Here is a 23262-nt window from a genome sequence, read left to right as displayed (position 1 = left end):
GTAAGTTTCACACTTTTCTTATTTAACCCCCTTGCCGTTACAATTATGTCGGCAAGAGGGCGGCGCAGCACTTTTTTTTGTTTTTTTTTAATTCATGCCGCTGACAAGCGGCATCCCCTACCTACTTTGATTGCCGCTGGCGAACTTTGCAAGCAGGAAATCCCGTTCAGAACGAGATTTCCTGCTCGGCTTCCCCGTCGTCATGGACGTTGCGACGTCAGAGGGAGTCCCGGTCCACCCCTCAGCGCTGCCTGGCACTGATTGGCCAGGCTGCGCAAGGGGTCTGGAGGGGGGGCGGGGCGGTGGGTAAAGGTGAATCAGCAGCGAGCGGGATATGCACGCAGCTAGCAAAGTGCTAGCTGCGTGCAATAAAAAAAATTGTGAAAATCGGCCCAGCGGGGCCTGAGAAATGCTCCTGCGCAGGTTACCCCGAGCTGAGCTCGGGATAACCGGCAAGGAGGTTAACGTGTACCAGAGGTGGTTTTGTATGTTATATAAATGGGACACAGAGGTATGTTCCCATCTGAAGGACATGCCTCTAATCCCCCCCCCGCTCTTACATCATCCCCCCCCCGCACCACACTAGCTCCTCCCACAATCTACTGACAAGCAGATCTTTGGAAGAGAGAACAGAGTTGTGACCCCAAGGTCACGACCATTTTCTTTCTTACAAAAATGAAACTGCAGTATATCTGGCGAAATGAGTGGCGGGGAGTGGTGGTAAGGGGCTCTATTTAATCAGGCCAGCACACCGGATCAGGTACTGTAGTATGTTTTTTTTTTTTTTTAGTTTGGATACTGACTCAAGGTGCCCTTACATCTATGGACTTAGAGGACAATCAACCATTCGATTTTATAATTACTACCAAATCAAATGAAAATTGTTGCCTCCAAGTGCATGCCCGATCAAAAGTGTAAACAATTTCAGGCCAAGCATGTCCATCAGACATGCTGCAAGATGTTGGGCCGTCGTGGTTGATTAGGTGCGTGCAGTAACAACGAGCTATATCGGGACGAGGTTTGATATTGGAGGCCTCTTTTAGTGCAAAAGCTCTGTTGATATTTAAAAATATGTAATATTTAATATTATGACATGTAAAATAATAAACAATAAAAGATATATCACTTACATGACAAATGTTACTTTTTTTGTTTCATAAAGCTGAGAAAGATATGGATGACTTCTATTTAAAGAGAAAACATTTGGCAGAGTTAACACGGGGAACTCTTCCTCATGTTATGAAGATGAACTACGATCGTGATGGCTACCTGGAAAAATCACAAACGCCAAGACGAGTCATGTCCCAGGAGCACATTCTTTCTGACAATTACTACCCAGTTCACCATGATTACACAATGCCCAGAGACCGCCTCATTTCTCAAGAACGTCTTCTATCTCGTGACATATTGCACTCACAGGAACATCTCCTCTCTCCAGAGAGGATACACCACCGTGGGCCACCACCGTTCCAAGAAATGCGTCTAGGACATCAGAAGGCCGTCTCACACACAAACGTGTGTGCTAGCACGCCTATGCTAGACCGTCACCACATGATCAAAATGAATTCCCACCCGACATCTTCCAACTCCCCCAAGACCACATGGGATATGGCCAACCACACAGCCAATCGACGGCAAGCCTTTGCTGCTAAGCGCCAGAATACCATTGAGCAACTTCAGTTCATTCCTGGCCATCTTCCTAGCCAGCATCTGCGTACAGGAAGCAAGAATGAGGTCACAGTTTAAGCTGCTTATTTTTTTACTCTTTCTTTTTTCCCCTTAATTAGAAGAAGAGGCAGTTGTTTTTTGTTCCGTGGCTTCCTTACTATTTTCTTCTCGCTAGTTTGTACTTAACAGCTCTTAAAGAAATAAAACAAGAGAGAGAGAGCACTCCAGCTTTCTGGAGTATTGAAAAGGGAGAATTTTTTACATTTTTTCTTCATCTTAGTTTTACTGCTTAGTTGTAAGCAGCTGCCTCCACCGCCAAGTTGATGGAACAGTCATTGGCACCAAATGATGTCAAAGATGAAGGTGTTCGCAGGCAAGGGAAGCCTGGAACCTGGCGCCAGCCTACTCTTTGAGACAGAGATGTGAATAATGCAGCACTTAATGTGGCTGGCGGGTAGAGTCTGGTAAGCCTAAAGGGAAATGGCATGTTTTGAAGTGGAAAAAGAAACTTTGATTATTCATTGTGCTTTTGCCAGTGCAAGAGTACAACCCAAGAACGAAAGAACTGGCAAACCTAATTTAATCAGGGTAAGGTCAATAATATGACGCCAACCGATAAAAGAGAAAAAAAAAAGTTGCACACTTTTTTTAACAATAACAAATTCAGTATAGGATGAACACAGTGATGTCATAGAGTAGCACTGCAAGGACTAGACTTTAAATTCAAAATTTTCCCAAAAATAAAATAACCGCTTTTCCTAACAGCAGAACTTTCAGTGCAATCCAACCTTGTAGGTCCTACAGGTGGTTCAGCAGAGCACAAACTGTGCCATTATATTCACATGGATATTAGTGTAATTCATTTTCTTCAAAGTCTAAGCAGCTGCAACTATCCACGTTCAGCTTCTAGTAATAAAGGACTTCTTCTGAAAGGATTAGTTTAAAAAAAGGTTTCTTCCTGTTACTTTTGTAATGCTCGCTGACCCCATCATCCAAAAAAAAAAACCTCCCTCTCGTCACTAAAAAGCCATCTGTTTCCTGGCACCGATTGCAGTATATCAACCTTTCCAATGTTTTGGTTGCATTGTGTAAAGTGTAATAAGGATCTTGCCATGAAAAAATCTTTATTTTATTATTATTATATTTTTACCTCAGTGATGTCACTATACTTCAGACTATTTCAATTTTTATCTCCAATGGCCTGGAATTCCCCCTTCCCCTTCCCATCCACGTCTGTATACTTCCACGAAGATTTCTCCAACACAAATGGCCTTAACTGCTTCAATATTATCTCCCCTCAGGCTGTGTTTTTCATTAAAATATTCCAGATTGTACATGTTCTGCCAGGGGATTTAAAAGAAAAGAAAAACGTATCGATTCCTCATGAGTGATCGGTTTAGTACTTTTCTTGCTGCCACATTTTCAACCCAGATGTCAACAAGCTAGGATATCCAATTTTCTGACAATTTAACAATTAATGTTAATGCATTTGTATGATTATTGAGGTTAACTAATAGTACTGACAATGAAGCTCTTTGACTGACGGGCAGTCCTACAGTCCTATTACATGTAAAAGTCACCTTTTGCTGCTAAGAGAGTAATATTGCTAAGATACTGACTTAAGCTCCAATAAACACAAATAGTGTACTGTTATGTAATCTTATGGTGGACTGAAGGACATGAACAGATGACTGATAACCAGAGGAGGGAGTCCTATGTAGCATGAATATATAGAACAGATATTATGCTGTTGTTTTAAAACTTCCATTAAACTTTCTGACTTTTGCTGCTGCAAAAGTAACACAGATCTTCCCAGGATTATTATAGGAATATGCTTTTAAGTTTATTTTTAAGCAGCTCAAAGATGTTTTTTTCTACACCAAGGCACTGTAACCTGCACTATGTGGTGCTTTCGTTAGGCAGGATTTGGTTGATTCTTATTTTAAGGGCTAGGGATGGCAATGCTTAGGAGAAACTCATAGAGAAGCATGTGACCAGTTTGATCACCTGATAGATTTGTAAGGTTCTTCTGATTTGCTGTGATGACGTCTTGGTTTAACGCTTGCTCAGGACCAGCAAATCAAAGCCTTAGAAATATATCAGCTGATCAAACTGAACACATGCTTCTCCAGCTTCTCCATGAGTTCTCCCAAGCATTGCCATCCCTATTGAGGGCTTGTGTACAGGATTGTCCATGTATTGCTTTCTGGTTTGTGAAGAATTTTTAAAGAAATTTAGATGAGAGCAGAAATTGTGTTTAAACTTGGATCTTATTAAAGAGCATTAACTTACGTTCTTTTCTGCTTTTGTCAAGCAATGTACTACATAGCCATGTGTAACCTGGTTTATTTCACTGCTAACTCTTTTTTTGTTATTATTGCTATCATAAAGAATACATTTGAAACCCACCATAGGCATATTGTAGACACATAAACACAACATAGAAGCAATTCATGTTTTCCTTAAACTACAACCAGGACAGTTCAACTAACCCTAAGAACTAGTAAAACGAGTGACTAGGTTGATTTACAAAACGTATCTTATGAATCCTTATCTGTCTTAACTAGTCATCTATCTCTCAGGATATCATTTTCATATTATCTACAAAATTCTGTTTTAGGACGTCACAATTAAAAAATTATTAATAAGTAGGTAAAGAAGTCACTTTAAATTTATTATGACTATTTACTAACATGATGGTCTATATTTACCTTTTATCCTAAGTTTTCTCCTAGGAGATATTTTTTCATCTTCTATTTAAAATAACTTTTCATAATTTTGCAACTTAAAAAAGTACCAAAACACAGTTGAAAGGGGATTATCAAAATTATGTTGAGCTTTTTCTTGCTTGCTGGTGATTTTAAAGGCATTTTATTGACGCGTTTTAAAATATCACCTGAAAGAAAACGGAGAAGAAAAACATAATTGCATATGGGCCCCTGTATTTATTTATAAGGTGTGAAAACATCTCCTATAATAAAAATCGAGAGAAAAAGATAATTGACCTTTGTTTATTTTGTGATTTATCTATCCTTGGCCTTTGTTCAAAAAACTTTTCCCCAAGGAGATAATTTGTTATCTTATCTACAAAATAACTTTCCACCACCAAACAGTTGAAAAAGTACTAACAAGTAGGTAAGAAAGTATTGTTCTATTTTCATGCTTGCTGGGGTCAGAAAATGTATTTTAGTGATGACTAATAAGGACCTCTATTCAATTAACTTTTCCCCTGTTTTCTCACATGAGATGTTTTTACAGCTTTTCAGTAAAGTACTTTTGAGCCCCAACCAAACAAGAAGATACTCAAAATATGTCTGATATTACTTCTTAACCACTTTTTCGGTTGCTAGATAGAGAAGATGAAAGATTATCTCCTGAGAGAAAACTAAGGAGAAAAGTTAATTGTTAAGGGCCCTTATCTGTCGAGACTAACGGTGAATCTGTCTTTTTCTGTCTGTGTCATGAATTATCCCTCCTTAGTAGAGATGAGCACGCATTTTTCATAATCGTGATTTCGCCTAGTAATTCACAATTCCGATACAAAATCATAATGCAAAATTTTGGGGAAAAAAATCGTAACTGATTTCGTATGTGACCATAATTTCGCATTTTTGCATACATTTTTGCATAATTTTGTGCCGGATTTAGGGGTTAATAGCAAAGCCGTGTCATCACCAAAATTGCTATGTATTTGAAGGAGAATAATGGTAAAAAAAAGTAAAAATTTTTTCAAAAAGACCTATTTTTTCTCTGCTTAAAAAAGTCCATCACTGTCAAAAAAATTCCAAAGGAAGATCCAATATCTGGTTAAGCACATGGAACAGTTAAAGGGCAAGTGATAAGATGACCAGGCCTAGTGCCTGGCTGTTGGAAGAACTATTATCATGTGATAAATATGGAGTTTTAACGAGTGCAACCTGTTCTGCAGACTTGTGGTCCTTTGTGTTTATTCCATGCTTATAGATCTAATATCATAAAGTACAGTTAAGTTAAGGTGCCAATCACTCTGATCTGCGATTACTGATACTGTTGCCTCCCCAACACCTCTAATCTGCCATTACTAATCCTTTTGCCTCCCCAACACCTCTAATCTGCCATTACTGCTCCTGTTGCCTCCCCAACACCTCTAATCTGCCATTACTAATTCTGTTGCCTCCCCAACACCTCTAACCTGCCATTACTGATCCAGCTGTCTCCCCAACCACTCTGATTTGCCATTACTGATCCTGCTGCCTCCCCAACCACTCTGATCTGCCATTACTGATCCTGCTGCCTCCCCATCCACTCTGATCTGCCATTACTGATCCTGCTGCCTCCCCATTAACTCTGATCTGCCATTACTGATCCTGCTGCCTCCCCAGCCACTCTTCTCTACCATTACTGATCCTGCTGCCTCCCCAACTTCTCCAATTTGTCATTACTGATCTTTCTGCCTCCCCAACCACTCTGATCTGTCATTACCAGGGTCGGACTGGGACACTGGGGGCCCACCAAAGAAATTTCAACCTGGGGCCCACACATCCCATGATTGCGGTGAAAAAAGGGCGTGACCATGCACCGGAAGGTGGGCATGGTCATGATGTATTATGGACAGGGCCAAATGTACATGATCTTAGCAGCATTGTAATTCAGAGACACTGCTGCCCAGCAAAACTTTGCATAGAGTCCCCTCCTTCAATATAAAGTAATGTCCTTCTTTTCAGAGGTTGCGACCGCATCGGGGCCCTAAAGAACCCTCCCTCAACTACAGTATTACCTCTCTATTGGTCCTGTGCTCATAATAATCACTTCTATAGATACTTTGAACAGTGGTAATCATTAACAAGCTATTTCCCATCCCCTTCTTGCACCTCTGACACTGTAGTTGCCATTGGCAGGTTTTGCTGCGTCATATCAATTGTTATGTATAGAGTGCTTGGGGGCCCCATTGTAAAATTTGCATCGAGGCCTACAGCTCCTTAGCTACGCCACTGCTCTCAGCATGAGTGATTACAGCACTGAGAAGAGAATTTTTGTGCTGCAGGCAGCAATTGGAGCTCTGTCAGACAAGGAGGGGGGGGCCAACAGAGACCTTAAGGCAGGGCCCACCGAGGGAAAAAACTGTACTACTGTGGCCCAGTCCGACCCTGGTCATTACTAATCTTGTTCCTGTGTTTGGAGACACTGTCATTGGGACAGGAAGCAAAGAAAATGCTCTTCCCTGAAACACAGAGATCAATAAATGAAAATGTTAGATGCTCTAACTACGGTAGCACTTCACATGCTACCAAAAGTACACTGATTGTTCTTTCTCCCTTCTTCAGTAACATACCCTCCCTTCTTCTTCTCACGGTGCCTGTCACTGGGGCAGGAGATGAGAAGAAATCTCAATGAGGCAGCCATTAAAATAAAAAAAGGGATTGATGTTTTATCTGTCCCCCTCTCCATCCAAACATAAACCAATATAGGCCTGTTGCATTTTTAGGAGGCACCTGCGATTCTGTATAGGGTTAAAAAAAGACACATTCTGCACTACTTTTCTGCACAACGCATATGATTCCTCAATCAAAATGACTGGCTACTGCAAAAAAAAATCAAAAGCATGGGTGGAATTGAACACAAAACACACATATCGTGCGGGAAAACGCTTGCATGAATCATCGGTGGCTCCTGCAGACAAAAGTGTGATCCATGAGACTTCAGGAAAGAGATTTTATCAATAAGAGGGTTAGTTATGCCTAAAAGATTCATAGGGACAACACATTGCTAAAAATAGTGTAACAAAGCCAATATACTAGAGTATCAGTAATCCCATTTTTTATGTGCTTACTGATATTCTATGCACAGAAGAACACTCCTGGCTACGGGAGCACAAGCGAGGAGCAAGCACGGCTGGGACCGCACATGTGCAGTAGCACTCCCAGCTACGGGAGCACAAGCGAGGAGCAAGCATGGCTGGGACCGCACATGTGCAGCAGCACTCCCAGCTACGGGAACTCAAGTAAGGAGCGGGCACAGCTGGGACCGCACATGTGCAGTAGAACTCCCAGCTACGGGAGCACAAGTAAGGAGCAAGCACGGCCGTGACCGCACATGTGCAGTAGCACTCCCAGCTACGGGAGCACAAGTAAGGAGCAAGCACGGCTGAGACCGCACATGTGCAGTAGCACTCCCAGCTACGGGAGCACAAGTGAAGAGCGAGCACAGCCGGGACCGCACATGTGCAGTAGCACTCCCAGCTACGGGAGCACAAGCGAGGAGCGGGCACAGCCGGGACCGCACATGTGCAGTAGCACTCCCAGCTACGGGAGCACAAGCGAGGAGCAAGCACGGCTGAGACCGCACATGTGCAGTAGCACTCCCAGCTACGGGAGCACAAGTGAGGAGCGAGCACAGCCGGGACCGCACATGTGCAGTAGCACTCCCAGCTACGGGTGCACAAGTGAAGAGCGAGCACAGCCGGGACCGCACATGTGCAGTAGCACTCTCAGCTACGGGAGCACAAGCGAGGAGCGGGCACAGCCGGGACCGCACATGTGCAGTAGCACTCCATAGCTACGGGAGCACAAGTAAGGAGCAAGCACAGCCGGGACCGCACATGTGCAGTAGCACTCCCAGCTACGGGAGCACAAGTAAGGAGCAAGCACGGCTGGGACCGCACATGTGCAGTAGCACTCCCAGCTACGGGAGCACAAGTGAGGAGCGAGCACAGCCGGGACCGCACATGTGCAGTAGCACTCCCAGCTACGGGAGCACAAGTGAGGAGCGAGCACAGCCGGGACCGCACATGTGCAGTAGCACTCCCAGCTACGGGAGCACAAGTGAGGAGCGAGCACAGCCGGGACCGCACATGTGCAGTAGCACTCCCAGCTACGGACGCACAAGCGAGGAGCGGGCACAGCCGGGACCGCACATGTGCAGTAGCACTCCCAGCTACGGGAGCACAAGTAAGGAGCAAGCACGGCTGAGACCGCACATGTGCAGTAGCACTCCCAGCTACGGGAGCACAAGCGAGGAGCGGGCACAGCCGGGACCGCACATGTGCAGTAGCACTCCCAGCTACGGGAGCACAAGTGAGGAGCGAGCACAGCCGGGACCGCACATGTGCAGTAGCACTCCCAGCTACGGGAGCACAAGCGAGGAGCGGGCACAGCCGGGACCGCACATGTGCAGTAGCACTCCCAGCTACGGGAGCACAAGTAAGGAGCAAGCACAGCCGGGACCGCACATGTGCAGTAGCACTCCCAGCTACGGGAGCACAAGCGAGGAGCGAGCACAGCTGGGACCGCACATGTGCAGTAGCACTCCCAGCTACGGGAGCACAAGTAAGGAGCAAGCACGGCTGAGACCGCACATGTGCAGTAGCACTCCCAGCTACGGGAGCACAAGTGAAGAGCGAGCACGGCCGTGACCGCACATGTGCAGTAGCACTCCCAGCTACGGGAGCACAAGTGAGGAGCGAGCACAGCCGGGACCGCACATGTGCAGTAGCACTCCCAGCTACGGGAGCACAAGCGAGGAGCGGGCACAGCCGGGACCGCACATGTGCAGTAGCACTCCCAGCTACAGGAGCACAAGTAAGGAGCAAGCACGGCTGAGACCGCACATGTGCAGTAGCACTCCCAGCTACGGGAGCACAAGTAAGGAGCAAGCACGGCTGAGACCGCACATGTGCAGTAGCACTCCCAGCTACGGGAGCACAAGTAAGGAGCAAGCACGGCTAGAACCGCACATGTGCAGTAGCACTCCCAGCTACGGGAGCACAAGTGAAGAGCGAGCACAGCCGGGACCGCACATGTGCAGTAGCACTCCCAGCTACGGGCGCACAAGCGAGGAGCGGGCACAGCCGGGAACGCACATGTGCAGTAGCACTCGCAGCTACGGGAGCACAAGTGAGGAGCCAGCACGGCTGAGACCGCACATGTGCAGTAGCACTCCCAGCTACGGGAGCACAAGTGAGGAGCGAGCACAGCCGGGACCGCACATGTGCAGTAGCACTCCCAGCTACGGGCGCACAAGCGAGGAGCGGGCACAGCCGGGAACGCACATGTGCAGTAGCACTCGCAGCTATGGGAGCACAAGTAAGGAGCCAGCACGGCTGAGACCGCACATGTGCAGTAGCACTCCCAGCTACGGGAGCACAAGTGAGGAGGGAGCACAGCCGGGACCGCACCTGTGCAGTAGCACAAGCACGGCTGGGACCGCACATGTGCAGTAGCACTCCCAGCTATGGGAGCACAAGCGAGGAGCGGGCACAGCCGGGACCGCACATGTGCAGTAGCACTCCCAGCTACGGGAGCACAAGCGTGGAGCGGGCACAGCCGGGACCGCACATGCGCAGTAGCACTCCCAGCTATGGGAGCACAAGCGAGGAGCGAGCACAGCCAGGACCGTACATGTGCAGTAGCACTCCCAGCTACGGGAGCACAAGCGAGGAGCGAGCACAGCCAGGACCGCACATGCGCAGTAGCACTCCCAGCTATGGGAGCACAAGCGAGGAGCGAGCACAGCCAGGACCGTACATGTGCAGTAGTTCTTGACTAGTCAGTCGGCAAACTTTCAGAGGAGCTCAGCTGATCAATGAAGCGCAATGGGAGGAAACCGAGGGACCTGAAAGGCAAGATGCCCCAGGTAAGTAAATTAGAACTTTTTCTCCTATGACAGGTACACTTTAAGAATATAAAAGTTAGAGTTGTTTTTTTCTCTAAAATTGTAATGTGTCATTGATATGTAGTAGACCTTATTTTTTAATAGACAGCCTAATTATTTGCTAAAGTATATGGACAACCGCTAAAGAGTCAATGCTTATTTGATCCCCAGACCCCACACAATTTAAATAACTAACATTTCACATATAGCGGTAAATAATTCCCAAGTACTTTTATGCTGGTCAGTTGGGAGCAGGTAGGGGTGGTAACGCCAGTTCAGGCTCATTCCTCTCTCCAAAGGCAGCATGTCAATAAAAGCACATTTATAAAAGGGAGAGGGAAAGTTACTTCCCGACCTGATCTTTTAGGAACCATGTAAGCTGTAGACTGGTGTCAGAGAACATTACATAGCAAAGACCTGCAGTACATAAGTAAAAATAATAATAATCTACTGCTGGACTTCAGCCTGGCCATTGTGAAAGCTGTGCAGTGCCATGCCTGTCACTGGAGATACACTGTAAACGTAAGAAAGTATACCGTATATACTCGCATATAAGCCGACCCGCATATAAGCCGACCCCCCAACTTTTACCTGAAAAAACAGGGGAAAATGATTGACCCCCATATAAGCCGGGGGTAGGAAATGCTGGCCGCCTTATTCCCCTAGTGTGTCCCAGTATAGCTAGTAAAGTGCCCAGTATGGGTAGGTAGTGCCCCAGTATAGCTAGTATAGTGCCCAGTATAGCTAGTATAGTGCTCAGTATAGCTAGTATAGTGCTCAGTATAGCTAGTATAGTGCTCAGTATAGCTAGTATAGTGCCCCAGTTTAGCTAGTATAGTGCCCCAGTTTAGCTAGTATAGTGCTCAGTATAGCTAGTATAGTGCTCAGTATAGCTAGTAAAGTGCTCAGTATAGCTAGTATAGTGCTCAGTATAGCTAGTATAGTGCTCAGTATAGCTAGTATAGTGCTCAGTATAGCTAGTATAGTGCTCAGTATAGCTAGTATAGTGCTCAGTATAGCTAGTAAAGTGCTCAGTATAGCTAGTATAGTGCTCAGTATAGCTAGTATAGTGCTCAGTATAGCTAGTATAGTGCTCAGGATAGCTAGTATAGTGCCCAGTATAGCTAGTATAGTGCTCAGTATAGCTAGTATAGTGCTCAGTTTAGCTAGTATAGTGCCCCAGTTTAGCTAGTATAGTGCCCCAGTTTAGCTAGTATAGTGCCCCAGTTTAGCTAGTATAGTGCCCCAGTTTAGCTAGTATAGTGCTCAGTATAGCTAGTATAGTGCTCAGTATAGCTAGTATAGTGCTCAGTATAGCTAGTATAGTGCCCAGTATAGCTAGTATAGTGCTCAGTTTAGCTAGTATAGTGCCCCAGTTTAGCTAGTATAGTGCCCCAGTTTAGCTAGTGTAGTGCTCAGTATAGCTAGTATAGTGCCCTGCCCCGCACTGCCCCACACGCTCCCTCCCTCCCTCCGCGGCCGCTGCTGCTGCTGCTGCTATTACCTGCTTCAGCGGCCGCTTCCTAATCCGGGTTCCCCTCTTCATCCTGCGGACTCCGTAAGTGTATCACAGCAGCGCGCCCGGCGCTGCTGCTGTGACGATGCAGGGGCCAGGAAAGAGCGGTTCCCCTGGTAACGGCGATGCGCCGTTACCAGGGGAACCGCTCTTTCCTGCCCCCTGCATCGTCACAGCAGCAGCGCCGGGCGCGCTGCTGTGATACACTTACGGAGTCCGCAGGATGAAGAGGGGAACCCGGATTAGGAAGCGGCCGCTGAAGCAGGTAATAGCAGCAGCAGCAGCGGCCGCGGAGGAAGGGGGCGAGCAAGCGGGCGGGCGGGGGGCGCAGACCACCACCCACGACTCGCATACAAGCCGACCCCCCAACTTTTGGCCCCCTTTTTGGGGGTCAAAAATTCGCCTTGTATGCGAGTATATACGGTAACTGATTTAGACAGAACTGACCTAATATGGTGATTTTGGCAACAGATTTTTCAGTAAGGTAAAGCGCACACCTTGTCTGTTTCCAAGCACATTTTATGCATAAACCACATTTAAAGAGGAACTGTAAACAGAATAACATAAAAATAACATAATAATTATTTACAATATTCTTTTATAAATGATTTAGTCAGTTGTTGTACACTTTAAAATGTTTCATCTCCCTGATTTTGTTTCTGAAGTTTATTACAGGCAGCAACATCTTTAGTACTGGCAAGTGATCTCTGTGGAATGTGCATTGCTGAGAGTTCTAAAGCCAGTACAATCCCCAGTGGTTGGTTGGGGCTACATACCAATATACAACAATATATAGCTATAGGAAGTGTTTCTGAAGCTGAAACCAGGATATTTAACGTAAAAGTGGGTATCCAAAATAATTTCCTGCTTTATACTATATGTTGTTACAGTTCCTCTTTAACCTCCCTGGCGGTAAGCCCGTGCTGAGCACGGGCTATGCCGCGCAGGAGGATTTTTCAGGCCCTGCTGGGCCGATTTGCACACTTTTTTTTTGCAACACGCAGCTAGCACTTTGCTAGCTGCGTGTGCACTCTGATCGCCACCGCTCTGCGCCAATTAGCCGCCACCACTCGTCGCGCCGCCCCCCCCCCCCCCCCCAGACCCCGTGTGCTGCCTGGCCAATCAGTGCCAGGCAGCGCTGAGGGGTTGATCAGGACTCCCAATGACGTCACGACGTCGATGACGTCATGCCGCCCGTTGCCATGGCAACGGGGGAAGCCCTTCAGGAAATCCCATTCTTTGAACGGGATTTCCTGATCTGAGATCGCTGGAGGCGATCGAAGAGGGCGGGGGGATGCCGCTCCACAGCGGCTATCATGTAGCGAGCCCAGGGCTCGCTACATGATTTAAAAATTTTTTTTTTTTTTTTTTAAACTGCTCTGCTGCCCCCTGGCGGTTTTTAATAGACCGCCAGGGGGGTTAAACTGAGATCCCATGTTAATCAATGGGCTAGGTTAAACGTGTATGCATTTTTGCATACAAGAAAAAAACAGACAGCAGTGTATTTCCCTATCAATTACATTAGCTCCTGTTAAAAATTGCAGATGATTTTCCACATAAAAAACACACACTGTGTGCATAAAACGCATGCAGAAAAATGCGCACAGAAAACTGACAGACAAGTTTGCTCCCTGCCAAGTCAATTATAATACGATTTGCATGTTTCATACGACTTGATCACATCTGTTTACCTGCAGTAAAGTGATCAGTGTGTGCTAATTGACAGCTGTGTTCTTCACAAAGAAATGAAGCCCATGAAACTCCACATTAACCTGCATGATACTGTACCATCCATGCCTGTTGGTCCTTCAGCACATGGCTGAGCAGACAAAACAATGCAGTAGATTATTCCTTGCTGTACTGCAATGCAGTGCTGAGACATGAACAGCCAATATAGAAAGCAGTTCTATCCCTTGCATCTTCTTGTGGTAATAAAGAACATTGCACTGCAGACAGACACGCAGGTGTGAAAAGGCCTCGCCTCAGATTAAACTATGACAGTGAGGGGCTCTGCACAGAAAAATTTGATCGTAAAGGCTACCATTATTCTCAAAAAGGTCTACTTACCTGCAGGCCCTGGCATCTGATGAAAACATACATTCAAAAATGTACCGTTCAGTTAAAACAACTTACAGGAAACCTGAGACAAAAAAATCCAGCATCTATACTTACCTGGGCTTGCTCCAGCCCCCTGTAAACTGTGGGCTCCCTTGCTGTCTTCCTGGGTCGCTCTGATCTGCCACTTGGTCGGCCCAGTCTCTTTCTTCAGACAGCTCTGTCAACATGACAATACGTACTGCACATGCGTGGCCCAGGCACCCAAATTGTGCTCCAGGTGACAGGAGTGCAATGGGGGTGCGCGAGCGGCTCGGGCCATGCACAAGCAATACAACACAACTGAGCTGACTGAAGAAATAGACTAGGCTGGCCAGCAGACGATCGGAGAGGCCAAGGAGGACAGCAAGGGAGCCCACGGTCCACATGGAGCTGGAGGAAGCCCCAGTTAAGCATAAATGCTGGCTTTAAGTTTGTCCCAGGTACACTTTAAATTGCTATTGTACAATTGTATCGATCCTCCTTTTCCTAAAAATGGCTTTTTTTTTTAGATATGCCATGGTTTATTTTATGTTTAAACACTTACAGTAGATTTAATTAAATGTTTTACTATATCTGCTCAATGGCAGTCTATTAAGTGTCCCAGAGCAAAAATACATAAACTATTGACCTTTTTAATCTATTCCCTGTATTCAGAAGTTGTTCTCTGCAGGGTAAAGTTTTCTGGCTGTAATTACTTATCATTGAGGGTTACGATATAATCCAACAAGGGTCCAACAAGAGAGAAACCGCAACTTGCGTGCCTGAAGGTTAACCCTTTTAGACACAAAAAGAAAAAACAAACACAGCCTAGATATTAATATGTTTGGCACTGTACATACACGTCTCATCATGTCACATGTCACCTTGGGTATACTTTAAGCATACTTAAAGTGGATCCCTGGGCACTACAACTTCCACCCATATGGATCAGAACTTAAAGTAGATGCGACCTTAGGCTACAGCAGAATCACATGTACTGTTGCTATAGGGAGGTGGTGAAGACATGGCACACGGCAGAAAGGTATCTGGCAGACAGGGTATGGAGGGGAACAACCAATTCAGCCATTGATATTGCTTAATGATCCTTAAGCTATTTTAAGCACAGGTAAGCTTTCTTACGGTAACATGTCAATGGATTCAATATAAAGTATTAAGACTGTTGCACTTGTTAGTAAATGTAGAATTAATCAATCCTGCTGTGTACGGTATACATAAACTTCAGTTTGCGGAATCAATTTCCTTTGTAATCAGTACTAATGCAGAATATAGCTTCATTTAATAACATGAAGCCAAACACACACTTGCACTCACTTAACCCAGTTAAATGCAGCCATGTGGGGAAAAAAACTCAGTTCTACGAGGTTTCTGATTGGTTGCTATGTGTCAAAGAACTTCATGAACTGCTCTTTGCCTTAACAAATAAAAGCCAATGCATTTGTCACAATAAATGTGATGGAAAGATGTGGACTGGCACAAAGACATTTGAACATATTAGGGTCTCTGTAGTCCTTTACATTTTGCAGTTTTGTCATGTACTAGACTGAAAGCATATGCGTCATATACACAGGGCCGAATTTCTAAAATGGCAACCAAGGCCCGGGCCTTGGCTGGCTGCAGCCCAAGGGAGCACCTGGTCATGAAAAAGGGGTTGCTAAATATGAAAGAGGAGGCTGAAAGTAGCCAAATGTCAAAAAAAGGAAACTGATGCTAAAGGAGGCTGTCTGTGAAAGACAGTGGCTGCATACATGGATGATACACATCGAAGATAGGGTTGCACATGGAATGGGAGGGGAACCACAACATACTTGGCCTAGGGGCACACCAAGTATGAATCCACCCTTGCATATATGTCTAGCTGCAGTTTTTCACCTGGCTAAGGTGAGCCTGAAAGAAAATTGGATTAAAAACAAGATATTTACCTCAATAGTAGTAGGTCTCTGGAGACTTACCCAATCCTCTTAGACCCCACCTTCCAGCGCTGGCTCCCTCTACACATGCTCGACAAGGGCTTGTAGAATATGCTTCTCATGGTCGTGCTCCAGCCATGTACAAGCTTATCCCCACTGGATATTTAACCCTCAGTGGCAGATATTTATAAACTTGCTTTTGCTTGATCAAACCAAATGAAAGGCATATTAAGTCATGTTATACTTGCACATGTATGTCTAAGAAACAGTTTAAGTTTAGGCAACTTACTGTATCCCAAACGTCATTGTTCTTCCATGCTTATGCTTGTGGCGCAAATATAGCCAAGTTGTAAATAAGTATTTAAACTTCATGTTTGATCATAATCATCATTGTTTACTTGAATTTGTCATCAAGCTAGATACCTGCCTTGTGGGCGCTGTCATTGCTAGTTCCAGACCAATCCAGCACCTATTTAACATGGTAAGATGGCTGGCTTGGCACTAGTATGTTACATGGAGAAAGATTTAATCTGGTAGATCTCTAGCTTGGCAAAATATTTTCTTAGTAGTAATGTTGTATGTGGTTAGCCATTGGTAGAGGCAGGAATGTGGTAAGTGAAATGATTCTGTTTATCGGCTTAGTAGATTACAATTACAAGCCTCCAAGATATCTCAGGCCTCTTTTTCAGGCATGGTATAACTTGATTGAAGGAGGAAATAGGGTACACAGCTACACTCACTCAGATCTTTAATAGGAACTCTATATACTTATACTGGGATTGGCTTCACTTTGCCCTTAAAGCGGACCTGAACTCAGAACTTCCTCTCTGCTCTAAAATATAAGAAACAGCATAATAACCTTTAAAGAACAAACAAATCATGTAATAAATCTGCTGTGCATCTACTTCCTGTTTTCACGGAAGCAGTTAACATCCTGTGTTTACAAATGAACTGCTCTGCTGAGAGCAGAGATTCCAGAGCTGACACAGCTGAGAGATCAAATTAGAGTTGTGATTAGTCACAGATGAGGGGTTTTTAGACTGGCTACACTCTTTAAATACATTATGTCCTGTGCAAGAGCTCAGGTCCACTTTAAAATCTCTTCAGTCCGTGTTGACTTGATTGCATCCCAAAGCAGCCTCGGTCCTTCATGGCATGGGTACCACAGCATGTTGGAAATATTCCTTGGAGATTCTGGTCCATAGTCGACTCATGCAGTTTCTACAGATATGTCAGCTACACATTCGTGCTACAAATCTGTTCTACCACCTGCCAAAACATCACTAGCCTAGACTGTTGACATTAGGCAGGCAATCATCAGAAAATGTTGAGCTTTTCCAGTCTCCAGGTGTCCAGCGCCTGAGTCTGTGTTTACTGCAGCCTCGGTTTTCGGTTGTCGGCTGGACGGAGTAGAACCCAATGCAATTCAACATGTTTTGCATTCTGAGACGCTGTTCTGCTCACCACGGTTGTAAAGAGTGGATTTAAAAAAACAGTCTGACCTCTGTCATTATACCAGGCAATCCCAACTGCAGAACAGATGCCAAATGGATATTTTTTGCACTATTCTGAGCAAACTCTAGTGACTTTTGTGTGCGGGAATCACAGGAAAACAGCAGTTAGAGAACTATTTAAACCAGCCCATCTGGCATGACAATCATAGCCTGGTAAAAATCACAGAGGTCACTTTTTCACTACTTTAGTGTTTGACGCAAACATTAACCAAAGCTCCTGACCTGCAACTGCATGATTTTCTGCACTATACTGCTGCCGCATGATTGGCTGATGCATGAATAAGCAAATGTATGGGCGTTCCTAATAAAGTTCTAAGTGAGTATGCACTGAATAACACTTACTGAAAAAGACAGAACCTGGGCAGGCAGATCTGTAATGGGAATAATCAGCAATTATCTTTAGGTCACATTCAGTGCTCCTCAAACTCAAGGTATGAAGGAGCAAAGGTACTCTGCAAAGTTTTGATTTCAGTGAGCATGGTGACTCCTCTGACCAGTCCGAGCTTAGCTACAACTTTTAGGCGGCATTATGAGGCATACTTCTCCCTCTGGGCCTCACTGCCAGGACATGGGCACCAAATGCTGCACAAACTACGAGCCTTGCATGTCCTTCTGCATCCAGTACCCATGTAGACATAGCCATAGAACTGTGAAACATTTACTTATACAAAGGCTCAATAGCCGAAAGCCATTCATTCTGCCTGTATCCTTTACTATTTCACTTTAGACCAGAAAGAAGGCATTGCTATAGGGCTTGAATTAGAGTTGCAACATACATGATCGCTTTTTACACGCATCGTCGCTAAGTCTATAGTGTTATTATCTGTATTATGCGGTGTGCCCAACAAGCATTGGTGTGATTTGTCCACTTAGAGAGCTCTCTCTCTCTATATATATATAACATACAGATAGGTACATATAGTTGTGTATGCACCATATACCATCATGTACTTATTCCCATTTGCATTACACTTTGTTACTGCAGACTTTTTGGAAGCTTTTTACTTCTTCCTATGTCTTTTATAAATTACGTATATGAACATATATTATATATGGTATGGAGCCTGCCTTTAATAGGTAGGACTCCGTTTAACCTTGCAAGGGCTAATAAATGCTACACAAACCTTTTTTGCTGCCAACAGGCACCTGACATGGCACAGGAGACTTTGTTAGGTGTCTATTATTACTCAGTGTGAAAAGTGTTCTTTTTTTTCCATCCCAGAGACTTTTTAACCTTTTGTTTTTGATTTTTTTCATTCTTTCTAGACATGTTTGAAATGTCACAATACAGCTACATCTCTATGTAGATACAACGTTTGTGTGTTCGTTTTAAGTATAGGAAATAGAACATTTTGTATGAAATATTTTGGATTTTTCTTCTGATTGTCTAGAAGAGCACAGATGTAGATTTAAATAATTTCTTTTTTAATTTTTTTGCATCCTGTGTTCCTCCTGCCTCAGATTTTTGAACTGATAGTGAATTTCCATGCCCTTTACACTTGCCTGCTGTACAGTAGGGCTCATTTCCACAGGCAGTTGAACTGTGTGCTCAGCAAGCAGTTACCAGGCAGCAGTGTGCAGTTACCAGGCAGCAGCAAGCAGTTGTAAGAGTTTGAGAGGCTTTTCACTGCCTATCAACTACCCGTGGAAAAGGAGCCTAACTGTTCAATGCAGATCCTTCACTAGTTAAAAAGCCTTTATTGTAACAGTGACTATCAGACGTTAAAACAAAAGGGTCTATTTATATGCGTGCATGCAATGTTATCTAAGTCCTCTAGGAGTTGTGCTTTCCTCAGCACCATTATTTCACTGAAAAAATTAAAATAAAAGACCATAACAGCATTTTCTTTAGATACCTAACTCACAAGAAGGTTAAAATAGGACTTTGCAGATATCTGTACAGGAATATCTTGCAATATTGCAGTTTAACATCTAAGCACTGCATGATATTGTACAATGGGCTGTAAACATATTACCGTAAATGTATTTTTTTTAATGCTGCAAATGAAATGTACATTTTTTACAATACAACCGTTAAAGGAGAACTCCAGTTAGGACTGAAATAAAATAAGTAATTAAAGTCCTGTTTATTGTTGTCCTTAAAAAAAATCATAGTCATGTAACAGTTTGAGGGTTGTTTCTCTTTATTTTCAGGTTTACAGGGGGAGAGGAGATATAAACCTGGTGGAAGGATATGGTCCCTTCCAAAAGATCAAATGGGTCTCTACATCATTTGCTGTAGTGCAGAGCTCCTCCCACAGTGCTGAAAGGAGTCAGAGGAGGAGCCTAGCATGCTTGTAATTTATAAGTTCCCAGCTCCACAAAATGTTAATATTCCTCAGACACTCTAGTCTAGTCTAATCTGGAATGGTACTGTAGGGGTTAGAAAGTCCTCTTCAAATGCTTGATCAGAAGCTTCAAAAGCAAGGAGTAAGTGAAGCAACGTCTTTATATTGTTGACACAATGGAGGAGAGAGAAGAGTGGGAAAAGTGATTACAAATAAATACCGTATATCCTCGAATATAAGTTGACCACATGTATAAGTTGACTCCAATATTTGACCATCTTAAGCTGGAATTTTTTATTGACTCAAGTATAAGTTTACCCAGCAAAGTTAAGAGCTGCACTTGGGGACCAAGAGGGGTTAATGATTGCACATCATTAAGTATTACAGCCCTTAACCCCCTTAAGTGTAGCAATTATCCGCTCCCCCTCCTTAGTAAGCACTGCAGCCCATTATCTGTCCCCTGCCCTTGTTTTCTTGGCATTTCCTTTTATCAAGAAAGTGTCACTTACCACGGGGTAAATTGGTGCAAATGGGAATGTCACCAATAGTACACACATTACTCAGTGTGCTCGGTGTTGTAGCCCATTGGTTGGTAAAAGTGTTAGTGTCTCACAGGCAATGCATACTATATAAGCTATACAAAGTAGTGATAGTGGCTGCTACGGCTTGCTCTGCAAAGGTTGTGAGTCAGAAATTTAGGTCTGACTTGTGTACAAGTCGACCCCTATACTTTTATTTAGTGAGTCAGACCTACACTGTGATGGTCTCTTTGTGCATTCTGTAGCTAAAGTAATTTAAGTGAGATATGAAGATTGCTATTGCTGACCTTAGTGTGCAAATGCTTCCTGGATCCAACATATATCCTCTGGCTCAGGTCACTTACCTGACCCAAGTGTGCAGATCAGGTGAACCAGAAGACAACATTTAGTGCACAGGACAGAGGATGACACCCCTGGGTTACACCAGCACATCCCAGTACTGCAAGCACTAACAGAACTATAGGAGTCCCGGGCTGATTGGACCTGTAAGCAGCTAGAATCTTACTTTTAGTCCAAGTTCTTTTATTATAAGGCAGGCAGGTTTACCTTCAGCAACATCATGAGTGAGGAGAATGTCTGGGTAGCCAGTATGAGACTTTCTCAATAAAGTCTAAATAGCTTGATACTATAACATAATAGAGCAGTCATTCTCAACCAGGGCTCCCTGGAACCCCAGGGTTCCTTGAGGACTTTGCAGGGGTTCCCTGGCATTTTTGCCCTTCAAGGTGAGTTGTCTCAGCTGACAGATTGCCCTCTCTACTCATTTTCTGCTCATCCTGTCCTGAATTCTAGCTACTCTACATGTTCATCACTGGTGCAATGGCCTAGACACACTGACACATTACGTTGGTGATTAATAAAATGTGGCATGTGGGATGCCAGAACTAAGGATGCGTGTCTAGCAGATGAAGAGGAAAGAGAGAAAACACGAACACCGGGCAACTATAATGGGGTGTTCAATAATGGAGGGCATGAAATGGGTGCCCCATAAAGGAGAAACATGGAATGGGGACTATTACAATAGTAAAAAAAAAAGTGTTTAGCCTCACCCTCACGTTATTGTAGGGGTTCCCCGCGATTCAAAAATTGTTCCTCCAGGGTAAGAAGACTATTACAATAGTAAAAAGTGTTTAGCCTCACCCTAACGTTATTGTAGGGGTTCCCCGAGATTCAAGAATTGTTCCTCCAGGGTAAGAAGGTTGAGAAAGGCTGTAATAGAGTTTGGAAACAAAACAGGTGTTTACTTGCACTGTTAACCCATGTATGTAGCACCAGTTACATAATACATGTGACAGATCTACTTAAAGTGGACCCAAATTAAAAATACAAGATTTCAGAAATAAAATCTATTTTCTAAATTATAATAATAAATAGCAGCCCTTTTTCAGCTGCATGATGACAAATATAAAATATTTGACATTTATTGGAGGAACCCCTCCCTTCCTTTCAAATTGCCGGGATTTTTCCGGCAAACTGGTGCAGTAGATGGTGTCTGGCAATGGAGGAATTGCTAATGGCTGCCCCCAGTATAACCCTAGCTATGAAAAGAGAAGGGTGAAAAGCATGCACTGAAATGATCATAGGTTTGAAGGAGTGTTTATTTATCTTTGTATGTGTCAGAGTGGTGCAACTAAATATTTTTAATTAAAAAAATGTTTGGTTTGGGTCCGCTTTAATACTCCAAGTGCCAGAAGCATGCTACAGGACTTGCATATCTACATCTATTCTTAAGGTCTCACTTCTGCAATTTCCTGAGCAGTTTGCTACTTGAGCACGCCATAACTGGCTCTAGCACTGTTCACATCTCAACATCATAAAATAACATCAATGTTATTTCTGAACTGCATGCAGCAGTTTGGGTGCATTTTGTATGGACTGCTGTTGCAAGTGTCTTTCAAGGACACCCTAAACCAAAATCTTGTTTAAAACATGACATAGTGAATGGGCTTAAACTGTATGTTAAAGGATACCTTAGCAGTAATTATTTTTCAAAAAGGACACTTAATGTGGGTACGGGGAGACACTTAATGTGGGTACGGGCAGTTGTGCGGAATGCACCTCCCGTGCCCTGATGTTTCCCTCCGTTCTCCGGTACTGGTACACGTATTCTTCTTCCTGGTGGGTGTGGTCATTGCCCTCTGACCCGGACATACTACGCGGCTGCACATGCTCAGTGTGTTCACTTGGGCGTCTAGCAACCGGCCTTATGGCGTTGCCAGTGAGCGCGGTCACAAGGCACCAAAGCGGACATACTGTGCATGTGCAGCATAGTATGTCCGGGTCAGAGGGCACCAACTGCGCTGACCGGGAAGAACATTACAGGGATCAGTACTGGAGAACGGAGGGAGACCCCGGGGACGGGAGGTGCGGTAAGCATCCGTACAACTCACTATACACACATTAGGCGTCCTTTTTGAAAAATAATTACCGTTAAGGTATCCTTTAATCACCTACATATTTGGAAACAGTATGTAGTAACACGAGCTTGTCCATGAATGGATCAGACTTCATACTTTGCTGTAGCTAGTTCAGTCCACAATATACACATGGTAGGTGGTTTTACTGAAAGGCTTTTGTTGCCATGACCATCTCTAACCCTCTAAGCTGGAGTTCTCTTTTAAACCACCATTTAACACTGTATGGGTAGAAGTGTATTGAAATAGAAATCGCTTTACTAGTTTTAGCATGGACTTTTGGTCGTAACGAGGAACACTGATAATTTGCAAAGGGATTAATTTTCAGGCATTACTTGTACAACTCCATTTTATAGCCGCAATTCTGAATAAATCATTTGATGTTACAAAATTTACTACATTTTTGAAACTGTTGACAATAAGGTTAAACAAGAACTTTCCAATTGAACTGCTGCTTTACATTATGTTAACAGTCTTTACCTTTACACCATGTTACTGAGCCAGGATGACTCCAAAGCAGCATTGTCATTTAAAAATATTGTTTGTTGTAATAAATCACAATAAAAGCCTTCTACCTTCAATGCTCTGGATTTTCATTACTAGCTAATTCCTAGTCGCACTCATGGACTTGTTTTAGGGGTAATCTAAAAACCAACACCTCAATGAGAGGTGATACTGTAACAACCACCTA

The 23262-nt window shown here is 44.1% G+C and overlaps 1 protein-coding gene across 1 annotated transcript in view; it reads left to right on the top strand.

Moving 5' to 3' along the window:
- SHISA7 (shisa family member 7) overlaps positions 1-4305 on the top strand; it is a 63325-nt gene extending 59020 nt beyond the window's left edge. The window contains exon 5 of the mRNA XM_068241029.1: positions 1163-4305. Within this exon, the coding sequence (XP_068097130.1) occupies positions 1163-1746 (584 nt within the window). The 3' untranslated portion in view covers positions 1747-4305. The remainder of the gene's footprint in view (positions 1-1162) is intronic.
- The last annotated feature ends 18957 nt before the right edge of the window (positions 4306-23262 follow it).

The sequence above is a fragment of the Hyperolius riggenbachi genome, chromosome 6 (assembly GCF_040937935.1).
Source record: "Hyperolius riggenbachi isolate aHypRig1 chromosome 6, aHypRig1.pri, whole genome shotgun sequence".
Lineage (NCBI taxonomy): Eukaryota > Metazoa > Chordata > Amphibia > Anura > Hyperoliidae > Hyperolius > Hyperolius riggenbachi.
This window is presented reverse-complemented; position numbering and strand designations above follow the sequence as displayed.